This window comes from Camelina sativa, chromosome 9 (assembly GCF_000633955.1).
Source record: "Camelina sativa cultivar DH55 chromosome 9, Cs, whole genome shotgun sequence".
NCBI lineage: Eukaryota > Viridiplantae > Streptophyta > Magnoliopsida > Brassicales > Brassicaceae > Camelina > Camelina sativa.
The window spans coordinates 11,950,330-11,962,752 of record NC_025693.1 but is presented as its reverse complement, the minus strand read 5'-3'; the positions used below and the strand labels follow the sequence as shown (position 1 = coordinate 11,962,752).

Below are 12,423 nucleotides of genomic sequence, written 5' to 3'. Positions count from 1 at the left end.
TCAAGTAACAAAAAAAAACACAAAACATCAGAAGTTAAACAACCCAACCAAAATAGTGAACAAAACAAAAAGAAAGCTTACCCACGATATGTCCCGCTACGATGCTCATAAGTCTTTTGTGGTCATTCAACATCAGCTGATTCACCAATGAAAAAATATATACATAATTTGAAACGTACCACTGCCACCACGGTATCTACCAACACTACAAATATTGGATGACATAGCTTCAACAAATGTCACAAATAAAATTTGTAGCAAATATTTGCGACTATTTATTACTAATTAGTGACAAAATTAAAATAAAAAAATTTTGTAGCAAAATTGTAACCATTTGTAAATAATAGTGACAACCGTAGATACTAATAAAGTTTGTGGTAATTTGCTACTAATAAGTAACTATTTAGGAACGTGACTAAATTTGTAATAATTAGTTACTAATTATTTTTTGTGGTAAATTAGCTATAAATAAGTAACAATATATGTGTAACAAATATAATCAATATTGTGTATCATAACAAAATTTGTAATAATTAGTTACTAATTATCCTTACAAATTATAATGTAGACATAATTTTAATTTCAAATCCAGTAAACCTAAAAAAATTAACATCACTTTATTTATTAAATGATATGATAATTCATTTTTAGCATCTTTTTTTTAGTTAGTATCATTTATATTAATCTATATTAATTTTAGCATCACTTAATAAATGATGCCAAATATTTTATTAGTATCAGAAAATAGAAATGATGTTAATTATTTAGTTAACATCAATTCTCAAAAACGATGTTAAATATTTAGTTTAACATCATTTATCAAAATGATGCTAACTTTATTATTTACATCATTTCTAAATATAAATTTTGTTAAATAATACTCTTTCCTTTTCACCTTCCACACTTTGAAAAAATCAGACCTAATTTTCTCTCTGACATGGTTGGAGCGTCGATTTCAAAAGCTTCCGGCCAAGGAAATGGATCTCACACCATTCTCCCGCAAAAGAGACAGCTTTCTTCTTTATCTCCCAGTGACAGAACGAATAGAGAGGGTAAGAAACGCTCGACGATGCTAATGGATCTTGAGATTCTCGATTGTCCCATTTGCTGCGAAGCCTTCACAATTCCTATCTTCCATTTGACCCGACATCTAACATTCATCTTGTTTCAGCCCAGAGAAGAGAGAGAGAAAGCAAGAAAGAAAGAAAGAAAGAGAGAGAGATTGCTTAGATCTAGAGCCAACGATAGCGAGCCCATGTATCTCTCTCTCTCTTTCTCGCATCACAGCGAACCCTCTGTCAGACGAGAATTCATGGAATCCAAAGCAAACAGAGGATCCCTCTTTCTCGCATCACGTCATATCGCCGCCGCAAACATCGGCAAAGGTAAGTCTCGCCCCTTGTTCCTTAATCTTTTCTATTTCCGATTCGTTACCCTGTTCTAGGGATCAGAAAGTATCAAATTAGGTCTATTGTCAATGTTGTTCAGATTTGTCATTTTATGGGTGTGGTTCATCGAGATCTCAAGCCTGAGAATTTATTGCTTTCTAGTAAAGAGGTGAATGCTATGCTTAAAGCTACTGATTTTGGGTTGTCTGTCTTCATCGAAGAAGGTGAGCTATTAGGTTCTGTTTTTTGATGGAATTATCTTTGGATTGATAGTTTTTACGATTTGGTATGTCAACTGTTTGGAATCTTGACACTAGACTGTCTTGCATAAATCTCTTTTAGTATTTAAAAACTGCGTTTTCTTTGCTTTAATCATGATGTAGATTTGTGACTTATGTTCCAATGCATAGGGATCCTCTGATAATCACGAGAGATGCATCCTTACTAAGCTCAAGCAAGCAACAATGTAGTGGACACGTTACTTCTAAGATGAAGGGCATGGTTAGTTTCTCTCTTTGTCTCTTTTGGCTGTTGCGGTTAGGGTTCGATTTGTTCTTGTTGCTGTTTTTTTCCTTTGATTTAATCTTAGTTTCAATTTATATTTGTTTGACTTAATCTTCATTGTTTTTTGTTTTGTTTTTTTGTGGAAATTTTTACCAAGTATGAAAGACATATAAGAAGGTTTTGCGAGAGTTTTATCATGTGTTGATCTTTCTGCCCTCAAAGCTCAAAATTCTGGTTCTTTTTGGTTGCAGGGGAGAGACATTTAACCATAATGCTTTGGAGGATGCACAGCAACATGCAAATCCTAATATGAGTATTATGCTAATTGGGAACAAATGCGATCTTGCTCACAAGAGAGCTGTTAGCAAAGAGGAAGGAGAACAGTTTGTCAAGGAACATGACCTGCTATTCTTAGAAGCACCTGCAAGAACAGCTCAAAACGTCGAAGAGGTGACACTGATTCTTTGAAAATATATGTGTGATAATTTAATTTTGTGTTTACATTACTTGCCAGTTTAGGCTACACAGACATGGTGTGCATAGTTTTTGTATTTTTACTTTCAAGTTTGTTTGTGAAACATTTGGATATCTAGTTAAGATATTTTGTATGACTATTTGAGTCTTTTGGAAATGTAAGATAAGAATGCTTGTGGTAATTGAAAATATTGGTATTGGGATTTATTTGTTTTAAATTTGGAATTTCATTTCACATTTCTGATTTTTACAATTTTATAACAATTATACTGAAACCAAAATTAAAGCAAATTGACACTGTTTTATTGATAGCAATTTTGTAGCAAATTTGTTACACATTAAATGTAGTCTTTTGTAACTTTTAGTGACAACTTACTTTGTGGAAATTTGTAACAACTAGTTACAATATATCTATATATACATTTTTGGAGACATTTATTTAAAAAATCATGAAGTTCCAACCTATTTACAACCATGCCATTGTCATTTATTAAAAAATTAATAATCTATCATTGGGTTCGACAATTAAATGTTAATATAACAAGCCCAAGTCCATCTCATTTCTACTTTTACTAATTTGTTTGTGGAGGAGACAATCATTCCTTCGGTTGAGACAAAAAAACAATAATAATTTTTAAATAAAAATACAAAAAGACTGCAGAACTCCGGTCCATTAGCCTCTGTAATGTTGGCTATAAGATTATTTCTAAGGTTTTGTGCCAGAGTCTCCGCGCTATTTTACCTTCCCTGGTCTCGGAAACGCAATCAGCATTTGTGAGGGACGATTGATCTCGGACAATATTCTGATTGCTCAGGAAATGTTTCATGGGCTGCGAACCAATCCTTCGTGCAAGGGAAAGTTTATGGCTATAAAGACTGATATGAGTAAGGCTTATGACCGAGTGGAGTGGTCTTTTATTGAACACTTGCTCCGGCAATTCGGTTTTTGTGACAAATGGATATCATGGATAATGTGCTGTGTGACATCGGTTCAGTATAAGGTCCTGATTAATGGACATGCCTATGGATCCATCACACCTTGTCGGGGACTTCGTCAGGGGGATCCTCTATCGCCCTATATTTTCATTCTTTGTACGGAAGTGCTTATTGCCCATTTTCGGAAGGCGGAGAGGCTGAAACTTATTACAGGAATCAGGGTATCGACAGCTAGTCCTGCTATTTCCCATCTTTTGTTCGCGGATGATAGTCTTTTCTTCTGTCGGGCCACAAAGGAACAATGTGAGGCGGTCTTAGGGATTCTAGGGAACTACGGAAGGGCTTCGGGCCAACAAATAAATTTTCAGAAATCCTCGGTTCAGTTCGGACATACAGTGGATAATGATCTTAGGGACGAATTGAAAGGGGTGCTCGGTATCATGAACCTGGGTGGCATGGGCTCGTACTTAGGTATCCCGGAAAGCTTAGGGGGTGCCAAGACAAAAATATTCTCCTTCGTGCAGGATAAGTTGCAAGCTCGGGCTAGTGGGTGGCCGGCTAGGCTTTTGTCCAAAGGTGGCAAGGAGGTAATGATCAAGTCCGTTGCCACGACTGTTCCTACTTTCGTTATGTCGTGTTTTCGAATACCCAAGACGGTTACGAGGAAATTAACTAGTGCGATTTCTAATTTCTGGTGGAGCTCGTCGGGTCAATCCCGAGGGTTGCATTGGGTGGCGTGGGATAAACTCTGTTCTGGCAAAGATACTGGCGGATTGGGGTTCCGGAGTTTGGATGATTATAACACCGCGTTGCTAGCAAAGCAGCTCTGGCGTCTGATCACAGTACCGGATTCACTTTTCGCAAGGGTTTTTAAGGGACGCTACTACCGGCATTCTGATCCTTTGGATCCAATTAAATCTTACTCGCCCTCATATGGGTGGCGGAGTATGATTTTTGCTCGCTCTATGGTGAATAAAGGACTCATTAAACGGGTAGGATCTGGGACTTCCATCTCTGTATGGACCGACCCATGGATCCCTGCTCAATCCCCGAGACCAGCACTAAGCACAGGGTCGGTTTTTGACCCCTCGCTTCGAGTTATAAATTTCATCGACAGGACCTCAAACTCCTGGGATATGGCTCAGCTTACGGCGACTTTTGTTCCGGAAGATGTGGCTCTTATTTCCGCCTTGCCGATACGACAACCGGACAACCCGGATCTATCTGGCTGGCATTTTACCAAGTCCGGTAAATATTCGGTCAAATCAGGGTACCATGTTCTCCGTTCAAATATAACAGCTCCTACTGATGCGGAAGTATTTGGACCAAGCATTGTGCCTCTTCAGGCTTTTGTATGGAAAATCAGGTGCCCACCGAAGCTACGACATTTCATTTGGCAAGTGCTTTCAGGCTGTGTAGCGGTCACGGCGAACCTCCGTAAACGGGGTATGAGCTGTGATGCAGGGTGTGGGTTGTGTGGATGTCTGGAGGAGACAATTAATCATACTCTTTTCCAGTGTCCGCCAGCTAGACAGGTTTGGGCTTTGTCAAATTTTCTGACGGCCCCTGGTCTTTTCCTCTCGGATTCTGTTTTTACAAATATGGATTTCCTATTTTGGCGGTTTCAAGACGCTCCAGATTATGCCTTTTTCCCTTGGATTTTGTGGTATATATGGAAAGCGCGAAATGATAAGCTTTTTGGTAATCTTGACTCCAATCCCCTAGCCATTTTGCGGCTAGCGGAGGATGAGGCAAAATCCTGGGCTTTGGCCCAGGAGGATGCATTGGCCTTACCTACAGATGTACCTGCGGAGGCGGGACGAAATGGAACTGGGGGCATAGGGATCCCTAGATCTCTATCGAGCTACATTTGTTGTGTTGATGGTTCTTGGAAAGTGACAGATCATTTTGCGGGTAAAGGATGGTATTGTACTTCGCCCCTGGGGTGAGGCTCCTACTATGGGTGCTGCCAACCACCGCCGTAGCTTATCTCCTCTTCATGCTGAGGTAGAAGCCCTTGTTTGGGCTATGCGTTGTATGATTAGGGAAAATAATCAATCTGTTATTTTTCTCACCGACTGCTCCGATTTAGTGAAGATGGTGTCTTCGCCTTCTGAGTGGCCAGCTTTTACAGCGTATCTGGAGGACATTCAAACGGATAAGGAGGAGTTTGTCTCCTTTTCTTTGGTCTACATTCCTGGCACGCAGAATAGCAAAGCAGACAATCTCGCGCGACGTGTTCGCACATTACCGCATACAGCTACCTATGTAAACAATATTCCTACATATTGGCTTGTTTGAGCCAATCTTGTATTCTGTTGTAAAAAAAAAAAAAAAAAATACAAAAAGACAACAAACATAATATTTACCCAAAGGCCCCCAACTAACATAAATTATTAAGTTTTCCTACCTTATTTAAAGAAGTGTTTTTTAATACCTAATACATTATTATAAAGACATTTGATCCATACTAATAAGTAACAAATGCTATAAATCAAATAACCAATTACACCGCGGGTCACCATTTTAATCGAATTGCACAACTATAAATACAAAATTGTTAAAATGATATATAGATGAAACAACCTAAATTATGTTTGACAAATTATATTATAAAAAATTATAGAATTACAAATATATTATCCATACATTGTAAATAAAATACAAAATCACAAAAACATACTCACTGTTTACTAAAGTAAAGTAAATTATTAGAACAATAAAGATATTTTAAATTTTAAACCCGCGGTCAAGCAATAAATATACACAATAGGAATTATACAATACATAATATATTATACTTTAAAACAATAGTACATTTTAAAATATAAAACATTTAGTTCACAAAAATAATAGCAAAAAAAACCGCCATTTAGTTACATATAGATAAAATAATAAATAAAGTATTTATACATCATTAAACAAAACTATAGTCCCGGGTGTACTGCAGGTGAATATCTAGTCTGAGACAAAATTGAAGCAAATTGATACAATAATAATTATAGCAAATTTGTAGCTAATTTGCTACGATTTCTCACAATCGGGTATTTTGCAACTAACCTATAGGCGCAAATAAATTTTTGAATCAAATTTGTAGCAAGCCAAATTTTGTGACAAAGATATGTACATAACTACAATATTATCGGTAGCTATACAAACCAATATTTGTAGTGCAACATACCCACCACGCCCTGCGTCATCAGCATATATATATTTTTAGTTGAATGTTTGCAAACAACATATATATATGGGAGATGGAATGAGTGTGGACCCTCCTAGATTTATGGCTGAATAAATTAACAAAACTAATTATTTGATTAACGTGAAAACATTAGTATATGTGGAATATTCTCATTTTAGATCTTTATTCGAGATTGCAGATCACGATTAATAGCAAGATTTTTGTAAGCAATTAATATATTCTTTTATTAAAAAGGTCTAGAAAATACCCCTATAAATGTGGTTATTGTTATCATCATAAAAAAAAAAATTAGTTACCATATTTATCAAATTTTAGTTACTTCCGATTTTAATGTATTTTTGGGGATCGAAATCAGTAAATTAATTTTAATATTTTAGTTTAAATTTTTTTAACTAAAAATTAAATGTCAATAGCATAGGACGTAAATATTTTCCAACTCCAAGCTTTTTTTTGCCAAAACAGCTGTAAAAATGTTAATATAGATAATGAAAAGATGCGGCGTAAGCTATTAAAATCATTTCGACTAACTCAATACTGTATATTCGGCGTAATTAGCCATTAAATTCATCTCGACTAACTCAATATGCATATCTTAATACTTTATTACTTATGAAATTATGCATGAAATATATTACACATATTTTTGAATTTGTATCGTCTAATCATTCTATTGCTAAAATATAATAGAGATGCGTAACGAAATCTAAAAGAAGACCCAAGAATTTATGTGATATTTGTGATAGTAAAAGACTAAAATATATGTATGTATATTTCTTTCTTATGGAAAAGCAAATCCCCATATATAGAGAAGATAATAGCAACGTACAGTACATGGATGTAAACAAAACAAGCCGTAATGGTTAAGGCAATAAGCCACAAATGCGACTAAAGGCTTATGTGACCAATTGCTTCTGAACGAGAACCAACGATAGTGATACTAAAATATGTTACGTCAAAATGTTTTTTTTTTCCTTTCTTTTAACATATGTTTCTCTTTGGTAAAAGGAAGAGAAGAAAAAAAAAAAAAAAAAAAAAAAAANAGAAAAGGAAACGATTAGGATCGTCTTTTATTTTCCACCGCCCTGTAACTTAGTAATTCACCTTGTATTGTATTGTATTGATTCAAGAGTATATATACAAGTGTATTAAGTTTACATAAAGACATAATTGGAATATTACAGTATTCCTATTCTATCACTCCTCCGCAGTCGAAGCCGGATTGTTCATGACGCCGAGACTGGACTTAAACTCCATGAACAGGGGTGTGTGAAGACCATTTGTGAAGATGTCTGCATATTGGCTTGACGAAGGGATGTGTAGAACACGGATGTGACCGAGAGCTATCCGCTCACGGACAAAGTGGATATCGATCTCCACATGCTTCGTATGTTGATGCTGCACTGGGTTGGAGGAGAGGTAGACAGCGCTGACATTGTCGCAGTAGACAAGTGTGGCAGTGGTGAGGGGACAATGAAGCTCAAGGAGTAAGTTGCGTAGCCACACCGTTTCAGCAACTACATTGGCCACACCTCTATACTCTGCTTCGGCACTTGATCTTGAAACTGTGTGTTGCCGTTTGGAAGACCATGAGATGAGATTGTCACCATGAAAGATGCAGTAACCAGAGGTGGAGCGCCGCGTCGAGGGACAACCCGCCCAGTCAGCATCGGTGTAAGCCGTTAACGAGGAGGTTTTCGTTGGCGTGAGCTGCAAGCCATGCTGAAGTGTGCCTTTAACATACCGAATGATGCGTTTGAGTGCAGTAAAGTGTGAGTCGCGTGGATCATGCATATACAAACACACCTGCTGAACAGCATATGCAATGTCAGGGCGAGTGAAAGTAAGGTATTGAAGAGCACCTGCTAAGCTGCGATAGAGTGTAGGATCAGAGAATGCAGGACTGTCAGCAGCCGATAGTTTGGTGCGAGGATCCGCCGGTGTTGTACATGGGTTGCACTTGTCCATGTTGGCCCGTAAGATTATTTCCGATGCATATTGTTGTTGGTCAAGGAAGAGACCTGCAGAGTTCCGCTTGATGGAAATGCCAAGGAAATATTGTGCCGGACCAAGGTCGGTCATGGAGAACTCACTGTGGAGAGAAGCAATGATGGCATCGCGGAGAGCTGTGGACGATGCGGTGAGCAAGATATCATCAACATATAGAAGGAGATACGCCCTGCCTTGGGAGGTGTTGTAAGTGAAAAGAGAGGAATCACATTTGCTCTGCTTGAAACCAACTCGACGAGCAAAGGATGCGAACCGTTGATTCCACATTCGCGGTGCTTGTTTGAGTCCATAGATGGATTTGTGAAGCAGGCAAACGTGGTCTGGCTTGGATGGATCTCGAAACCCCGGCGGTTGGTGCATGTACACAGTTTCATCAAGTTCACCATTTAAGAAGGCATTTTTGACATCCAATTGATGAATGGACCAATTGCGGGAGAGAGCGAGGTCGAGCACCATGCGAATCGTTGCTGGTTTTACTACCGGACTAAACGTTTCATCACAGTCAATACCAACCTCTTGAGACTTACCATTAGCCACCAAACGTGCCTTGTAGCGAGTGAGGTTCCCATCTTCATCATGTTTGTGTGTAAATACCCACATAGAACGAACAATATTAACAAATTTGGGATGTGGAACCAAAGACCAAGTTCTCTTTTTAATTTGAGCACCATATTCCTCATCCATTGCACCATGCCAGTTAGGATCTTCTAGAGCTTTGAGGTGAGAAGAAGGTAGAGGAGAGATTGTTTGAGTGAGAAGCGATAGAGGCTGGCGTGGTTTGGTAATACCACTTTTGCTACGGGTTACCATTTTATGGGCAGGAGGTGGAACCACAACGGGAACTGGTGGCGGAGGGTCGGTTTTTGTTGGTTGCGGAACCGGTGTCGGAGCCGGAGGTTGTGATGGTGTTTGACGGAGTAAGGGAGAGACATGAGGTGGTGGATCAATATTGGTAAGAGGTAGTGGAGGTGGAGCGAGAGTGTGAAACGGGAAAGTGTATTCGTCAAATGTGACATGAGGAGAGATGATGATTTTTCTAGTGGTAAGATCAAGACATCGATACCCACGGTGTGAGGAAGGAAAACCCAGAAAGACACAGGCGGTTGATCTCGCCGCTAGTTTGTGTGGGGTGGTAGGTANAATCGTTGCTGGTTTTACTACCGGACTAAACGTTTCATCACAGTCAATACCAACCTCTTGAGACTTACCATTAGCCACCAAACGTGCCTTGTAGCGAGTGAGGTTTCCATCTTCATCATGTTTGTGTGTAAATACCCACATAGAACGAACAATATTAACAAATTTGGGACGGGGAACCAAAGACCAAGTTCGCTTTTTAATTTGAGCACCATATTCCTCATCCATTGCACCATGCCAGTTAGGATCTTCTAGAGCTTTGAGGTGAGAAGAAGGTATAGGAGAGATTTTTTGAGTGAGAAGCGATAGAGGCTGGCGTGGTTTGGTAATACCACTTTTGCTACGGGTTACCATTTTATGGGCAGGAGGTGGAACCACAACAGGAACTGGTGGCGGAGGGTCAGTGTTTGTTGGTTGCAGCACCGGTGTCGCAGCCGGAGGTTGTGATGGTGTTTGACGGAGTAAGGGAGAGACAGGAGGTAGTGGATCAATATTGGTAAGAGGTAGTGGAGGTGGAGCGAGAGTGTGAAACGGGAAAGTGGATTCGTCAAATGTGACATGACGAGAGATGATGATTTTTCTAGTGGTAAGATCAAGACAGCGATACCCACGGTGCAAGGAAGGAAAACCCAGAAAGACACATGCGGTTGATCTTGCCGTTAGTTTGTGTGGGGTGGTAGCTAAGAGGTTTGGATAGCACAAACATCCGAAAACATGAAGATGGTCGTAAGAGACTGGTTGTTGGTAGAGTTTTGTAAATGGTATCTCATTATGAATGGCTTGAGATGGAAGAATGTTAAAGAGATGAGTGGCCATGTTCAAAGCTTCTACCCAATAAGATGTGGGCATGTGTGCTTAAAACAGGAGAGAACGTACAAAATTGTTTAAAGTACGTAGAGTGCGTTCGGCTTTCCCATTTTGCTGTGATGTGTGGGGACAAGAGAAACATGAGGTGATTCCGTGTGAGGCAAGGTGAGCAAGAAAAAGCCGATTGTTGTACTCCCCACCATTATCACATTGGAGGACCTTTATTGTACGACCAAATTGATTATTGACATAAGCCGAGAAGTGTAAGAAAGAGGAAAACACTTCAGATTTTCGTTTAAGAGGATATACCCAAACAAAATGACTATAATGATCTAGAAAAACAACATAGTATTTGATCCCACTGATGCTGGAAACTGGAGAGGTCCAGACATCAGAATGAATTATTTGAAATGGTTCAGAAATAATTGAAACAGAATTATCAAATGGAAGTCTAACGTGTTTCCCAAGTTGACAAGCATGACAAAGAGAAGAATCTGGTTTTGAGCAATTTATTAAACCATTAGAAATAAGAGAATTGAAAACGGAGTTTCCCGGGTGGCCGAGACGACGGTGCCACACGGTGGAGTTGATAGAGGAAGACAAGAACGTTTGAGGAGAGGAAAGAGGTGGAGTGGACGAGTTGTTGATGGAGTATATGGAGCCCGAGCTGTCACATCGGAGAAGAGGAGTCCGTGTGCTCAAGTCCTTAACAAGAAAACCAAAGGGATCAAATTCAATGGAAACCCAATTATCGGTGGTAAACTAACGAACAGAGACAAGGTTTTTAATGATAGAAGGGCAAACAAGGACATTGTTAAGGTGGAGATGTCTGGTCTTAGAAGGAAGATAAAGGTAGCCTATGGAGGTGGTGGGAAGAGAAGATCCATTACCAACAGTGACATAGGGAATGGTACTCGAATTAAAAAAAGAACGTAAAGTACCTGGTTCCGACGTGATGTGTGCGGTGGCGCCGGTATCCATATACCAATTGGAATCCTGCGGGTTCTGCAGCGACATGGTGCCGAAAGCTTGAGCAATGTTCGGCGGAATTGCAGTTGGCATCGGAGGTCCAGTTGGCACCGAGGAAGGATACGCCCCGAGAATACCATTGTTGTGAGGCAGAGTAGTGGTAACATGATACACCATGGGAGATGGACGCCACTGTTGTGGAATCCACGGTTGCTGGTGGGGTGGAACTGGCCAGTACGATGGTTGTTGCGGCATCCATGAGTTGTTAATGTTGTGGTGATTGTTGTGCCGACCACGTCCACGATAACCGTTGTTGCGACCACGACCACGTCCTCTGTTTTGATGTCCACGGTTGGTGTGAGGAGGAAAGTGTTGCGGAGATGAATTGCGATTGTTGGTCGCATGATGTGATTGAGGCGTTGATGAACCTGCGTCGGTGTAGAGCAGATGAGGTGTAGAGGTACCAAGAGGAGCAGAGGTTACCAGTTTGGAGGGTTTGTTGAGACACTCTTCCTCCAGAAGCAACATAGACCGAGCAGCACCAAACGAGGGGAATGGTGACTTGTGTTTGATGACATTGTGAATGTTATCAAATTTTTCAGAAAGCCCATTCAGCATATGTATCACCAACGAGCGCTCAGTGATAGGAGAGTCGACATTAGCAAGCAAATCAGATATTGACTTGAGTTTTTGACAATAATCAAGAACAGAGAGATCACCAATCGTGAAGGATCGCAGCTCGTTCTCTAGTTGAATTGCTCGGACCTCCTTATTATCATGGAACAGGTTTTCGATAGTGACCCAAAGCTCACGAGCAGTGCAACGCGATTTGAGGACCGTGTCGAGAAGAGAAGGAGAGATCGTTCCATAGATCCACATTTTGACCAGACCGTCACGCTCTTTCCAGGCCGTGTCTTGAGGAGTTGCAGGAACCGAGGTCCCATCGAGATGACCAGAAACACTGAAGCTGAGACAGTGAGTCTCAAATAGTTCACGCCA

General features: G+C 39.9%; 1 protein-coding gene and 1 long non-coding RNA gene across 4 annotated transcripts in view; one reads left to right on the top strand and one right to left on the bottom strand.

Moving 5' to 3' along the window:
• On the top strand, window positions 874-2,573 carry LOC104710858. 3 transcript variants are annotated; one of them, XR_755106.2, is made up of 5 exons: window positions 874-1,052; window positions 1,172-1,385; window positions 1,489-1,612; window positions 1,799-1,889; window positions 2,144-2,573. It is a non-coding gene; the product is annotated as an uncharacterized LOC104710858 (long non-coding RNA). The 3 variants fall into 3 exon arrangements; XR_755105.2 differs by having other exon boundaries at window positions 874-1,385; XR_755107.2 differs by having other exon boundaries at window positions 874-1,385; window positions 1,772-1,889.
• The window catches only part of LOC104715205, a 2,637-nt gene continuing 1,339 nt past the window's right edge, over window positions 11,126-12,423 (bottom strand). Inside the window, exons 2-3 of the mRNA XM_010432637.2 lie at window positions 11,397-12,391; window positions 11,126-11,160 (exon numbers count right to left, since the gene is read on the bottom strand). Of these exons, the coding sequence (XP_010430939.2) occupies window positions 11,126-11,160; window positions 11,397-12,391 (1,030 nt within the window). The remainder of the gene's footprint in view (window positions 11,161-11,396; window positions 12,392-12,423) is intronic.